The 15,863-nt window shown below is 47.4% G+C and overlaps 1 protein-coding gene across 1 annotated transcript in view; it reads right to left on the bottom strand.

Moving 5' to 3' along the window:
* MDN1 (midasin AAA ATPase 1) overlaps positions 1–15,863 on the bottom strand; it is a 2,142,100-nt gene that overhangs the window by 2,011,598 nt on the left and 114,639 nt on the right. The window contains exons 11-12 of the mRNA XM_086926648.1: positions 9,784–9,865; positions 28–123 (exon numbers count right to left, since the gene is read on the bottom strand). Of these exons, the coding sequence (XP_086782774.1) occupies positions 28–123; positions 9,784–9,865 (178 nt within the window). The remainder of the gene's footprint in view (positions 1–27; positions 124–9,783; positions 9,866–15,863) is intronic.

Raw genomic sequence — 15,863 nt, 5'->3', positions numbered from 1 at the left:
ATTTTTACCAGAAATTAATGTCAGTACCTTTTTCTTGGAAATATTTAATTTGCTTCCAATACTTTCTGCCATGTTTAGGCGGCTTCCTTGATTTGACAGCATTGCAGTGAAACAATCCAATGCCTAAAGGATGCAGAAAAAGAATTCAGGGTAAATAATACCGGTCTGTAGAACTATTTTTTCATAACTTGTTGTTCCAAATTTGACAGGGACAAAAACACGGCATCTAGTTTTTTGACATCACTAGATACTGTTATCACCGAAACGAAAGGATACAAAGATACATTTTCTTAGGAAAATACATCAATGTTTCCATTAGTGCTATTTTTCTATAATTCGAGGAGGTGTCCCATGAAGTCAGCCAAATAATATTAAAGTTTAGAAACAGGCTGCAATGATTCTTCACTTTTTCATTACCCAACAATAGCTCTAAACACCACACCGGACCTTGACCTATGAAAAGAAAAAAAAACATTTATCCACCCATTAACAAGCCTCGCCAGACCTACAAATAATTGGATAGACCGAGGTGTTTCAGAAGTAACCCAGAAGGCAGTACAGCGGTGACAAACTGATCTTGAAAATTATTTTTCATCATGTCCAGAATAAAGTCAAGGGTATCTGGGCGCAAGAGGAAAAGGGACGGTTTATACCACAAGTGGGTTTGAAAAGAGCAAATCTGTGCTGTTCGGTATTATCTGAAAAAGAAAATGGTTACTTAAGAGATGCTTTCAGCTTGAAGAACATGCTGTGCATAATCCAGCTAACTAGTGTGTGTGTGTGTGTGTGTGTGTGTGTGTGTGTGTGTGTGTGTGGGGGGGGGGGGTCAGGATTGTTTTTAGTGGTCCTCTTTTGTTTCTTCCTTCGGCAGCATCCACCATTTGTTGTCCTGTCCATCCCTTTGCAATGTCAAACACCTTCCCCGGAAGCCACTCTGAGTTCGCCATCTTCAGATTCTTTATTTAACCCTTTACTGACTATTGTCTTTGTTCTGCTTGCTATTTCTTTCCATCTTCTTTACACATTTCCTCAACATAAAAGCTCTTTATTCCTGGGGTGGTGGGAGAGTTATATGTAAATCTCGAAAATTCTTCAAGCTGCAAAACTACTCCTACTGATAACCATTTTGTTATGCAGCATGAATCTTTTGTGTATTTACATGCTGTGCTCCAATTATGTACTGTAGTCTCCCCTCCACTGGGTTGAAATTAGTTTGTGCTTACAAACACCGGTTTTAACCCCTTCTGTCCTGCGCGAATTTTGCCCCGGTGCTGAACGTTCCATTGGGCCTATGGAACCATGACGGAACGGTTCCGTCATAAGCACAGGCCACCTTACGCTCATGACGGAACCGTTCCGTCATGAGCATGGAAGGGGTTAATACACTTTGTCCCACCTGTGCTGCTTTGATAGCTTGGATATCCACACAAATATTTTGTGAAGGCGAGTACATAAGACAATGTGGCTACCATACACGTCATTTATGAAGACATGCACTATGAATGCCATGATTGCCCCTCCCCCAATCTTATTCCTTCGCCAATGTGCTCACTGTTTCTGTACCAGCTATTCCTGCAGTCTTTCAACATGTCTGGATTGTTTCAACTATTCATCTTGCGATGGTCCCCTTGGTGACCAGTGAACCCTTTCTTGCTGGCGCATAGGATAATAAATAATTGGTTTCCTATCCTGATTTGGCTTATTTACTACAGGTACTACGACTGTACTCTTGACATACAGCATAAAAAGGGCTCTTTCAGCATAGGATCCTAGGTTTTGGAAAAAGACTGGTAGCTGTATAGTTTGAACTACACAAAAATTTAAAATTACTTTTCTCAGAAATTGTGGGTTTGTCCTCTACCACTCTGTGCTTAGGTATCCGAAAGTTAAGTTCGTGGGTTAAGAGTGCTTGAAAGTCACTAACTGTCCACAAGGATGCAACGGTAATCAGAAAAGTTATGTGCGTTAGAGATTTGAGCCCCGCCTTAGGCATAGGCTCGAAAGGAAGCTTCAGGAACTGCATAAGCACAAAGTTTAGTTTTCACTGTAGTGTGTGTAACGACCATGACGGAGCCACCCTCTTTACCCCTTCTAGACATCACTTGAGCACCAACATGTTAAAACATCTTCATATAATGCCTGTTGTGTAGCCGGAGAGATGTGCCTTACGTGAGACATCTGAAAGCCTCTCATCTAGCAAGTCAGTGTGGTATTCAACTACTGTAGCATCCTGTGTCCAACTGTCCCCAAGTTCTACATAGTTGCATCAGTGTATGAACATGATATTCGTGGTGTAGCATTTTGGCATGGTAGGCCTTGAGGATTCTCTTACAGATTCGATGGCCCTCTGTGGATGCCCCAGGTATCTAAATAAGTTCCCAGGAACCATGCTGCTAGTATGAAGGTTGCTGGTTCCAGGTGATATACCTGGCCCCCTTGAATTGTTAACAAGTCCTGATGAGCTGGCAGTCTCATCACTGTCTTGTGACATTTCCATCAGATCTGACAACCAGGTTTGTCTTGCCAATCGACACGTGATCAGAATCAATGTCATGATCACTTGTCTGAACCTGTACCATTTGCACCTTTCCCAGACCAGTGTATCAACAGGCGAATGCTCAGCAACCACGGTTGTGGGTTACCTGGAAGCAAATATTTGGTGTTTTACCCCTGTATTGTAAATATATCTTAAGGAAACTGGGTTTTTGTTGCAGTAATCCCCCCACTTGTTGCCCCCTTTTTAGCAATTAGATGCAGATTTTCAACTCTCACAGTGCAGAGCCCGGCTAACCAGACCTTAGTGCCAATGCTCCTTCCCCAATGCTCCTTCCCCAAAACAAGGTTTTATCTAATTGTACTACAAGGGGTTAAGGACTTTAGCACCCCTGTATGTCCTGGGTCCAGAGGTCAAAGTCGGAGTTCGGCCAATGAGTTTCAATGGACATCGAGGGTGCCATGAGCCACACTGCTTGCAGGTAAGTGGATTGGTTGCAGGGGCCCAGCTTTGGGAGTTAGCACAAGCACAGCAGCAACAAACATACATCAACAGTGGCACAGGGACAGCCAGGAGCAGGGTGCCAAATCAGCATTGGGCGCTCACTACTTTTCAATGGAGTTTCTTCTTTTGACAAACAGGCTGCAGGCCTCACCTCAAAGGTTGCAAGGGGGAGACCAACGACAGTGGAGGTAAGTAGAGATGTAGGTAGTTGCAGGGGCACCGTCGGTTCAGCTCACCAAGGACATGGGCTCCGGGTGCAGTGGTGCCTTTCGAAATCCGAGTCTTCTTACCAGAGCAGATCGCGGTCAGTAGGAGCCTCTGGATTCAGCCTACAGACGGCGGCGTAGAGGTAAGGAATGGTCAGCCACTGCTGGACTCTAGGTCAGTGCTGCTGGTGAATCTTCACTGGGCAGGTAAGCCACTCAGACTTAGGCAATGGACACTGGGTGCACAGTGGGCAGGGATCGTGGTTCCAGCCAGATCCGTAGCCTAGGAGTCGTTTTCTTCTGCCCAGGTCCGCTGTCCACAGGAGATTGGAGTCTTTTTCAAAGGAAGTAGTACTCCCTGGGTTTTTAGAGGTCGCTGGCTGCAAGACAGGTTGCAGGAACGCAGAAGCTGGAGACAGGGTGGTAGAGCTGGGGCCAAGGCAGTCATCTTCAGTCTTCTCTGCAGGTATGTCTTTTCTTCTTAGGTCGTCACAGATCTATTTTTTATTTCTGGGGAGCCACCTAAATACAACATTTGGGGGCATTTTAGGAGAGTAGCAGGTAGGGCATTATACTTGGGGTGACTACACCCTCTATTATGCCACCCTCCTTTGGAAGGGGGCATAGACCTAGCCCTGATTGGAGGGGTCGCCCCATCTTCGAGATGACGGGGACTGAAAAATATGCTTTACCCCGCCTTCCCCACCTGAGGGGTGGAGTTGGCGGATGTGGGGACACCACCTATTCTCTTAAGTTTTCCCTACGAATTTCCTGCCCAAAGTGGGTGTGAAAACCAGGGGCTGCCATCAGCTGCTTGCAGAGGTGGGGGTGGGGGGGCTTCTGAAGCTTCCCTTCGAGCACTGGCCCATCCTGCGGGAGGAGGTGTGACTTATCTATACCTTCAGGCAGTAATGGGTGGCATGGCACCCAGGCAGGGTGCCATGTCCACTGCCATTTTCTATCTCACAGGGGATGCAAGCTGGAAGGGCAGTGGCATGGATCCAGTCATTGGGGCCCCAGGGGAACCTCTCCAGCTCCCAGGCCCTAGGTATCCAGGGTATGGTTCATTAGGAACTTGCAGGGCAAAGTGCCATCAATTGTCTAGTTGTTTTGGGGTAAAAGCACTGGCACAGGGGACCTGGCTGGCAGGGACCCTGTGCACTACAATTAAAACCACATCGAAACCAAGCAAAAAGTGGGGGGGGGGGGCTAACCATGTAAAAAGAGGAACTTTCTTTCAGCTGGTAAATTAGCATTCCAAGGTAGGGGGCTTCAAAGATCCCCCTGCCTTTGGAATGCGAATATGGCTTCCCTCAGAGGTGCCAACCCCCTGACCAGGACTCATTTGGCACCAGGACAGGTGAGAAAATTGGTAGTCAGAGATGTGTGTCCACCCCTAAGGTGGGCTACCTGATATGGATATGAAATATAAAAATCTGCCATCTTGGTGATGGCAGAATTAGGAACTCTGGGACAGGGGTATGCCCGCTCCCCACATGAAGTCATCATATAGGGCGCATAGTGACCCCAGGGGTAAGTGGCCCATTGGCTACTACCTTACACTTCCCTAACACCTTTAAATCTAGTATTTAGGGGAACCCCTGGCACTAGGAAGTCCGATTTCTGACAACCTAAGAAGGACACCAAAGAGTTGCGAAAAGCAAGGATTGTAGAGAAAAAAAACTGATTTGGCGCCAACTCTGCCGGCCTCTCTGCTGTTCCTCCAAATTGCACTAAATTCCTCTCGTTCTGCATATCCTGTGCCTCCAAAGGCCAGGGAGGACTGCTGGTCTTCCATAAAGACCCATGAATCTTTTGGACCGCCACAAGCCGACACCAGAAAGCACCACTGCACCTGTGTCTCCTAGCCTGAGTTGAAACGGGCCACCTGTGCCAGAGTGTTACCCCGACCCTCCAGCGACAAAGCCCACATTGTGTTTGCCCACAGTGCACTCACCAACCCTGCATGCAGTCTCTCCGTGCAGGTCCTTTCTTCTGCAAGTGTCCCCAGTGACAAAAACGGGATGCCTCATAGCACTTCTGCACCTGGCCGCCGTGGCCTGAGGAGAAGAGGACCAAACGTCTCCACACATCCCTAAGCATCGTGAGAACTGAGCCCCCTTGTTGGTTCAGCCCGACTGGTTTCCCAATCCCAGCTTGCAGAGTCTTTGAAACAAGACTGTTCTCCATTAAAGTTTATGGGACACACAACTCCATAACACACCTCTGCACCCAGACTCCCCATAGCCTCCAAAGGTTTTCCATTGGTGCTGCCTTGGACCTTGCCCAATACTTACATTAAGTCCAGGAGATTGGTCCCGAAGGCACTGTGAAGTACCTGTATGCAGTGCATGTCTTTCCTCCATAGGATAAAATTACTGCTTCAGAAATTGCAGCGTCCATTTTTAAAAACGGTAAAAATTCATAACTCGAAAAGCACTTTCATTACCGTACTTACGTTTGATGATCTTAGTATCTAAATCAATATAAAAGTATGTGTTTTCTTATTTATTGAGTGTGTCTCACTTACTGCCTTTGTGTGTGGAATACATGCTTAGCAGTACCCTCTGATATGCCTAAGTGCTTGCCCACACTACATTTGGTGTGACATTTGAGCCTCTGTAATTCCTTTGGGGTTTGTCTGGACTCTTTATACAGTGTAACTCTTTCTCGTCCACTACATAAAGAGCCAGCTTCCTACAATACCGATCTGTGGCTTGCCCCATCAAAAAAAATGAATTATATCCACTATTTGTTGATTTAGTTCTTATTTATGCGAGGTGCTTGCTTGTCCGTGTCTGGAAACTTTTAGGCAGTACCTATGCCGGCCAGTAGGTGGCGCTGTGCGCTGCACACCGATGCCAAAAAGCTCCAGAAATGTTAAGAACCAATATAGGCGCCACTTCAGCTTTCGAGTTGCTTTTTCACGGCTGTCCCCCCCCCCACCCCAGATGCAGAACCGCCAAACCAAACTAACTTTACCAGTATGCAGAGTCCTGGACTTGAAATTTTATTTTATTAAGAATAAAGTGTAGCCACAGAACTGGGAGGATGGAAGAGTCAGTGAAGAATCTGCAGTTAGATAGAGCGTCTACCGGAAGGTGTGTTATCAAAGGTAACAGTTTTTTTCACAGAGACATCTAACCGTAGATTGCTCACCTTTTAAAAAGATACCAAAGCAGTACCTATTTAAAGGTGGGTCTGTGAAGGTGCTCAAATCAAAAAATCCGGTAAGACCAAGCAGACGAAATGCTCCTCTCGGTGAACCTGGCTGTCCAGACAGTAGTACTACATTAATGTATGTAGTGACCCCCAGGTAGCTGCCTGGCAGATGTCCAGGTCAGAAACTTCGCAAACCAACGCCGTTGTAGCAGTTTTATCGGTTAGTGGAATGAGCTTGTGGTTCTTCTTGATTCTTTTTGGTAAATGCACAGAAAATCTTAATTAACCCAGGGCGAAGTACTACGCTCGCTACTTTGCACAACGCGAATTGCACGTAGCACAGTGCAAACACGCGTAGCGTAGTACATCGGGCAAACACGCGTAGCGTAGTACAGCGGGCAAACACGCGTAGCGTAGTACAGCGGTAATTTTTTGCTTGCGACTACTCGCGATGAGAAACTACCAGTCCGCGTTGAGAAATCTACTCGAGCGGCAGAAAATGACTGCTTGCATTGTGCAAGATGCGGTTTGCACTGATTCCAAAAGTGCGAACAAGCATCCAGCACTGTGCAATCAGTGCGAACAGCATTTTGCACAGTGCACTACGCAGTTCGTGTAGTGCAAAGTGCACTTCGCAGTTCGTGTAGTGCAAAGTGCACTTCGTGTCACGGTACTACGCGCACTACGCCCAGGGTTAATCTTAATACAGTGCACAAATCAGCGGGAGATGGGTCTTGTTTCAGATGGTTTTGCCTTTTTTCGCTCGAATAAACCCTACAAAGAGCTGATAGTGCAAACTGTGTTTTGTGGTACAATCAATGTAAAAGCTCAGTGCTCCTTTGTGGTCCAAGCAATGGAGTCTCTTCTCCTTAGAGGGGTGATGTGGACCAAAGCATGCTGGTAAGATGTTTTTTGACCAATATTGAACAGTGTCACAACCTTAGGCATGAAAGATGTCCATGTCCACAAAACCTGTTTGGCTGGTAAGAAAGTGGCGAATGGCCGATTAACACAGAGCTTAAAGCTCACTATAACACTGCACATGTTACTTGACAAGAAACTGTCTTAAAGATGAGGAGCTGTAACACAGCTGTGAAGTGGCTAAAATGAAGTGTACATCAGGAAGGTAAGAGCCAAGTTAAGGTTCCCCTGTGGCATGATGAAGGGTTCTCATAACTCGCAGAAGAGACCGTGCGCCACCGCTAGGTGTAACTGTCACTCAGGATCGCTAGAAGGTGACAGCTGAGGTCATCTGCCCTGGTATTCAGTGATCCTGCCAGCAGTTTCACCACCAGGAAAATCCGTTGTTGGTCCAGCCACTTCCAGTGGTGCAAGGCCCCAGGAACAGGGTATGTTACCCTAACCTGTTCTGTTTCTTTCAGTACCACAGGACAGGGGTTTTGTTCTAGAGCACCTGTACTAGCATCCCTTTAAAAAACTGAAGGCAGGCTTTCAGTGCCAAGCTTATGACACTAAGCTCCAGAAGGTTGATATGGGACCGTGGATCCACTGAAGGTCTGAGGCCTCTAATCTCCACCTCGCAGATGGCTGCCCAATCCTAGCAGCAGCAAGTCAGTCTCCACTGTTATATTTGTATGGGAAAGGGAGTGGGGGTCTTTCTGCTGTTCAAGTCAAGGTCCAGTAACCACCACTACAGATCTTTTGCAGTCTCCTTCAAAATATGCATGCGTTTGAAGAGGTCCCACTGATGAAGGGTCCACTGAGCCTTCAGGTCCCACTTCAGAGGTTGCATATGCCACCTGGTTTGCTCAACCAGCAAAATGCAGGAGTCCATAAATCCAAGGAACAGCCTCAGAGTCTACCTCCGTGAAATCCATGAGTGAGGTTGAAAGATCGGGACCACAGCCCAAATGTCTTGGACTATTTTCTTCCAGTGGAGAGGAACAAAACCGAACCGTGTCCAGATTGGCTCTAATGAAGCAGAGCATCTAAGGAGGAGTCAGATGTGACTTTGGCATGTTGACAGTAAACCTCAAAGATGAGACTAGCTGAGCTGATACCCACCAAGTCTGGATTTGGGCGACAACTGCCTGAAGCGAGTTCGCCTTTAGCAGCAAATCGTCAAGGTATTGGAAGACTGTCACACCTGACCTTCAAAGATGTGCTTCCACCACCACAATCACTTTGGTTAACAACCAAGAGGCACTAGTGAGACAAAAGGAGAGCACATCAAACTGAAAATGTTCTTGCCCCACCACAAATTGTAGGTAGCACTGATGGGTCTTTAGGACAAGTATATGGAAGTAGGCATCCTGCAAGTCCAACACTACCATCCAGTCTCTAGGGTAACTGGCTGCCAACACCTGGGCATCTTGAAGTTTTTCTTCTTGAGGAAGGCGTCAAGAGCACGCAGGTCTAAAATAGCCTCTGTCCTTCTTGGGCACCCGAAAGGAGTGGGAATAGCAACCATGACCTACTTCTGGCACATGCACCCTCTAGATAGCCAGCTTGGCCAAAAAGGTATGTGCTTCCTGCCACAAGACAGAAGACCGAAAAATTGTCCTCACCCAGACAATTGGGAGCTGGCGGAAGGTGCAGCGTTGCAGAAAGGAACTTTCTGAATAATTTGCAGGAACCAACTGACTACTGTTATAACCCGCCAACAAGCAATCATCTTTGGATCTTCCCTCCCACCAGGTGGCTCTTCTGAACAAAGGTGACGCTAAAAGGATTTGGCAGGTGGGGATGCAGGAGGGGCTGGGGACTGAGCAGCCCGAGAGCTTGGTCCCAGGACCGGTGGGCACCACAACTGCGAACGCAAAGCTTCTGGGCTCCATGCTGGGGTTAGATTGGATGACGGTATGGGACACCTCTTCTAAAACTGCAAAAGGAGTGGTAGGTCTGGTATGGTTGACAAGGAAGAGCAGATGACCTTAAGAGCGAGCAGTAGCCCTGCTCTCCTTCAAAAGCTCAAGAGTGAAATCTGCTTCATCCCCCAAACAGGCGAGTCCTATCTAATGGCATGTCCATGAGGGATGACTGCGTATCAAGTTACGATCGGCTAGAGTACTAGATGATTTTAATATATCAGATAGGTAGGAAGAGACTTTTATTGAACTTATTCTAAGGGGGCAGACTGATCGATTGTCTGCACTGCTCTGTTTTGAATAGAGTTCATTCTACTATAATTGTATTAATGCAACATATAATCTATTCAACTATGGAAGTGATATGTTTTCATATTCATTTGGTTTCATAAATAAAAAAAGAAAACAAAACATTATAACTTCAAAATATCCTTTCTAGTGTAATATTACGCTTAAAAGAGGTCCCTAGTTTAGCTCTTGGTTAATGTCAGGGAGCCAAGTCCAATCTCTGGTTTAGCTCAGCAGCACATGCACAAAACATTTAAAGCCTACACCACACTGAATAAAAACATTTCTGAAAACGTGTTACCTCATGAAATACATTCAGTGCAGTATCTGGGGAAGTGCAGTCAAAGTTGTGGACAATTCGGTTGCACCATTTTAGCAAATCTCTAGACAAAGAAAAAAATGACACTGATTAGTAGCAAATCACTGTAAAACATGTTTTGTCAAAATGTGTGCATGCAAACATTCAGATGCATTTGAATGAAAAGTCGAGTATATTACACAGTAACATTTATTATAAAATGAAATATGCACACACATCCTAATCGTCATAATGGTCCTATGAAAGGGATTCTGCAAAAGGTCTGCTTTGTCGAGACAAAGCAAACCACTTTAAATCAGTATATTTACATTCATGGCTGCACTGTAGAGATATTTTAGTCTAGTCTTAAAATGTTAATGATCCGGGAAGCGTGACAGCGTGAAGGGGTGCAGGTATTAGAGATTACGCAGGTCAGTCCCACTCAGATGATGCGGCTATCGCCGAGGTCGTCCGCATCTTTTATGCCTGCCTCTATGATGAACAACCCTTGGAAAGGGCGGACATAGATGCATAGCTAGCACAGGCTCGGCTTCCCACTCGGACACCAGAATAGGCAGCCCATATAGAGAGGGAGATCAGGCCGGAGGAAGTTACAGCGGCCATTGCTCGCCTGAAGCTGGGCAAATCACCTGCCCTATGGTTACACCGTGGCCTTCTATAAGCAATTTTGCTCACGCTTACTCCCCTGCTCACACAGCACTTCAACTCTTTTGTAGGTCCCGGGGCAATCCCCCTCCCCCCCCCAAACCCCCTCCATGTTGGAAGCGGCGATAGCCGTTATTCCTAAGCCAGGGAAGGACAAGCCAGAATGCAGGTCATACCGACCCATTTCGCTTCTGAACATCGATCTGAAGCTATATACGGGAATCCTGGCCAGCAGGCTCGCCCCATATATGCCAGGACTTGTGGACCCCGGCCAGGCAGGATTTATTCCGCAGAGGCAAACTAGAGACACCACCAAACGTGTCAAACACCTCATAGAGAAGGCCTCCCGCATTCCCGGGGACTATATGCTTCTCACCATAGATGCGGAGAAGGTCTTCGACCGGGTCCACTGGCACTACCTCAAACAGGCACTGGCCGATGTTGGCCTGGGAGAGAAGATGCAGACACACATTTTTAACTGCTACCAGTCTCCCACAGCCACTGTCTGGATCAACAGGCACATGTTCACCCCATTCCCCATTAGTAGGGGCACGAGGCATTGGTGCCCCTTATTGCCCTTGCTCTTTGCCCTCTACATGGAGCCCATGGTGCAGAGAGTCAGGGATCGCCCTCACATCACTGGCATTCGCACCCACACTAGAAGTCTTTATGCGGATGACATGTTAGTCACCCTAGCAACCCGGGGATAGACTCGGGGTCTTTTCTGGACGAACTGGACACTTTCGCGAATGCCTCCGGGTTTAAGGTAAACTTGACAAAATCTTCAGTGCAAAACCTTTCTCTCTCACCCCAAGAGCGAGCAGACATTCAAGCCTGACACCCCTAGCAATGGTGGGATGACGTCGTCCCCTACTTGGGTATTCAATTGGCCGCGACCCTGCATGCCATGAGGACGGATCCCTATTCCCACCTCCACACACATACGCACTGAGCTGCGGAGATAGAAACATGATCAGATTTTGTGGCTGGGTCGCGTTGCAGATATTAAAATGATGATCCTCCCCAAAATACTGTACCTCTTTCAGATGCTCCCTTTATCACCTCCAACCAGTTGGCTGTGCAAGGTTCAATCCGAACTAACTCACGTCATCTGGCAAGGGCGCAAACCGAGAATGAAAAAGCTAGTTAGTTTTCTCGCCCCTCACGAAGGAGGTCTTGGGGTTCCGGACCTCTCGCTCTACTATTACGCTGCACAGTTTTGTCACTTGGTTGAATGGAGCCAGGCTGAATCCGAGAAACACTGGCTCTTCCAGGAACGCGCAGTTGCGGGCACTTCCCTCATGAAAATTCCCTTTCTCCCTTAGACTCATCAATCCCCCCCCCCCCCAACCCCCCCCCAACTTATACGCTTCACAGGTGACACGCACAACCTTCACAGTCTGGGATTGGGCTAATATTCGCTACGACCTAACGACCTTCCCTTCTCAACTTACATCGCTCTTTGACAGCCCGGATTTTAGCATCGGGGTGGGCCCGCAGTCCTTTTCACTGTGGAGAGAGGTAGGATGCCAAGCTTTAGGCCTGTTTTTGCTAAGGGCGACATAATCCCCTTCTCGCAGCTTAGGGCTGCATATGGCCTCTTAGAATCCGAACGCTTGCACTACTTACAAGTGCGACATTGGGCTATGTACCCTGGCAATCGCACACAGGCATCTCAGCTTCTCACTCCCTATGAACGGTGGCTCATTACACGAACTTCGGATAAGAAGCTGATCTCTGATCTGTATAAGTTGCTTTTGTCCCAATACATCCACATTTATCCTGCGGGCCGTGCACTTTGTGAGAGGGATCTTGAACAAAGCCTTAGTCCTGAGGAATGGGAAAGTGCATGTTATAGTGCACGCAACACAGCAATGCATGTAGGCCTCACTGAAACATTCACCAAACTAGTCTATAACTGGTATTACACTCCAGAGAGGCTACACCAAGCTGACGCAAAACTGAGCCCAGACTGTTGTAGAGGATGCGGGAAGAGGGGTACACTGGCTCACCTTCTCAGGGACTGCAAACATCTCCAGACTTACAGGACGCAAATACTTGACAACGTGGACGAATACCTTGACACCGAACTTCCTAGATTTCTCGCCTATGTCCTCCTAGGGGTACCTAACCCGCTTACCTACCCTCTGAAATCTAGGTGATGAAACAGATAGCCATAGCACTATGCACGGCCATTCAGAACATATTGATCCATTGACTTACATCCCTTCACCTACCAGGTGGCACCAGTGATTGTGGCACATACTGGATATGGCAACATTTTCTCTTACCTTACCTGGGAAAGGCTCCTCCTTTAGCAAGCTTTGGCAACCGTTCCTCGCCACACTTTTACCGGACTTTCGGGGACTGTCTTGCCCGAGATACTTACTTCTCTTGCGCCTGACTGCACCCGAGTAAGTAGCCTGGTAAGTAGCATTTTCCGTTCGTGGCATGTGAGCTGTAGATCAGATGCTTTGCTTAGACTATATAGCAGTAATCTCCCAAAGCTGTGGCTAACCTGTAGCTGTTGCAGTGGTTTGAAAGAGTGTACGTGGAACTGCCTGGCCCACACTAGCTTGCAGTTTTTCTAACACATCTACACAACAGTGTTTTATGAACGTGTGAGGTGCAGACCATGTTGCAGATTTTTAGATGTCATCTATGGGGATGTTTCCTAAGAAAGTCGTAGAAGCTCCTAGTTTGTGAGTGAAGTGCGCTCAAGGGGGAATTGTTAATATTTGTTTTGCTTTGCATAGCATGTCTGAATGCATTTGACTATCCACCGTGCGATACCTGATTTTGAGATGGGTTTGCCTTTATGAAGTGGAGCAAAAGCCAAAAAGAGGTTTCATTTTATGGAAAGGTTCTGTCCTTTCTATGTAGTAGAGTAATGCTCTTAACGTCTAAGGTAAGTAGAGCATGTTCGGCCACAGAATCTGGGTGAGGGGAGAACACAGGCAACTCAACAGATTGGTTAATATGGAAGGCAGAAATCACCTTGGGTAAAAATGTAGGATTAGTCCGAAGAACCACTTTGTTTTGGTGTACTTGTAAAAATGATTCTTCTATGGTTAGTGCCTGAAGCTCACCCACTCTCCTCAGTGATGTAATAGGTATGAGGAAAGCGAATTTCCAAGTGAGAAAATGCAGCTCACATTTGTGCAATGGCTCAAAGGGTGGACCCATTACTCTAGTATACTAGATACTTCAGGTTCTCTAGAAGTACAAGAATTCTTAGGGCTGGAAGGTCTCACACTAAGCAAGGGCAGCAGTGTAGGAAGGTGGATATCCGACTATGGTTGCCGCCAACTTTTTGCCTGGTGTTTTGCTGGTTCTCGACATAGTTGGCCTGGGATCCTGCTATCCAGGACCCCAGACTTCCTGCTCTCGCTGTTAAAAGACTCCATGTACCTTAGGTACATATCTAATTGCTATTGGGTCACTCTTGTAAGTCCTTATACAGTGTACCATAGGTACCCAGGGCATAAGTGCACCCATGGCCTACCAGGGGCTGCAGCATGTATTATGCTACCCCTGGCTGGCCATCCAAATCTGACACAACTGGCTGATCAATCAGCTGGGGCAAGGTGGTGTAATCACCCTTTGCTTTAGATATAGTATACCTATATCTAACCCTAAAATGGACACATATCCTCCTATAAGTCACTCCTATGGCAGGCCTTAACAATCCTAGAGGCAGAGTGCTTGGAATTATGTGAGATAGTGCTCTGGCATGAGCTGGGCCTGTCTGTTCAGCTTTCGGAACCAAGTCCTTTAGCTGTTTCCATGATAACGCTATACCATATACTCTTAAGTGCATTATAATCCTCGCGGTTATTGCTAATTTGGTATAGCATTATCAAAACATGTTGAGTAAGGTGTCAAACGAATTGGAATACTACCCCCTCGCCAGTTCACCCATAGAAGGGACCTAGTCATAGTACAGCCCCCTTTAGGAGAATAAAGGTAGGAGCTGGTCCCATTCCAAATTAGACTATTCCTGAACAACTTTAAAAGAAGAAACTCTGGACTTTGACGTTCTGCTCCACAGAAGACTTAAGAAATCTCCCTTGTGGCCAAGGAGTGACCACCCTGCACAAGCAGGAACCATCAAGCGTTCCAGCGGTTCACTTTGTCGTCTTCCCTGGTGGATCCAGACTTCAGAGCCCGACGAGACCCGGACTTCCAGACCTCTTCGACCTCTACCTACATCTGCAGCACAGCTGAGATCCGTGGGTGCGACGAGACACGTGGGATCGGCCATCTTGGAGAAACTGCACTTCTCTTCCAGCACGACTTCAGAGGCATGCTCGACGAATTGCTTTGGGGATTGAGAAGCCCCATCCCAGAGCAGCTCCTGCACAGAAGATCAGCCCTCCAGCATCCACGAGATCTGCGTGGGGCCCTTTTGCTTGATTGCTGCTCGACACGTTGTCTGGTCACTTGCCGGCTGGCTAGTGGCCTCCTAGACGACGATCCTTGAAATCCACACTGCTGGTCGGGTTGCTCCAGACTGGCCCTTGCTTCCCTGCAAAGGAGAAGCACCCCGGACCCTCCTGGTCCGCACCAGACGCCTTTTCCACTCACCGCGTGGGTTGCCTTTGCCAAGGCTTGTTGATGCCGAATCCGGAACCAACACCGCCGACAGCGAGAGCCTGCGTGGGACAGCTCGTGCCTCCATCCTGGTCATTGAAGACACCTCCTGGTCCCCGTGGCTGCAGAGTCAAGTGTCCACTCTTCCCCTGATCGCGACGACAGCATCTGGTTCCACTCCAGTCATTGGCTAGTGACTTTGAAAATTGTCCCCTCTGCTTTCAGGTCTTCCTCTTCCTTGATCCACACTTGGATCACTCCGGACAGCTTCTTCCTGGTCGCCTGCAGCATCTTTCTTCAAGGCTCTTTAGACTTCAACGCGGAAACCAGACACACTTTGACACCTATGCACCCGCAGCCCGTGGGTGAGGTAACAAGAGCATTTCGGTGCTCAAGGGTAGATCAATTCTCCTAGTGTCCAGATTTCCAGTCGTTTTAGTCCTAACTAGTCAGAACTGTCCGTACTCCCCTTTTTCGTAAACTGTACTGTCCATTGACTTTGTTACGCATCTCGCGTGTGAGTTCACACTCTGCACACGCGTCCCGTGGGCCTCCGATTACTTACCTAAGGTCAGGGTAGTGTAGTCCCAGCGATCCTACAGCCTCTGGACAGCCCCATTCCTTTTATTAACTTTCTCAACCCTCTTACTTAGTATATGGTTTGACATGCCCCTAGGGCACCATTGTAATTCGTACAACTTAAACGTATTTTTCTTAAAAGTCTTGTCATGTGCTTAGCCCTCTGATCTCAAAGAGTTCTGAGGTGTTTGTTATTAATAAATATCTTGTTTATTTTTTATAACAACCTGTGTGGTGTCCTTTCA

Source organism: Lissotriton vulgaris, chromosome 6 (genome assembly GCF_964263255.1).
Source record: "Lissotriton vulgaris chromosome 6, aLisVul1.2, whole genome shotgun sequence".
Lineage (NCBI taxonomy): Eukaryota > Metazoa > Chordata > Amphibia > Caudata > Salamandridae > Lissotriton > Lissotriton vulgaris.
Note: the sequence above shows the minus strand (reverse complement) of the source record. Positions and strands in the feature narration are given on the sequence as shown.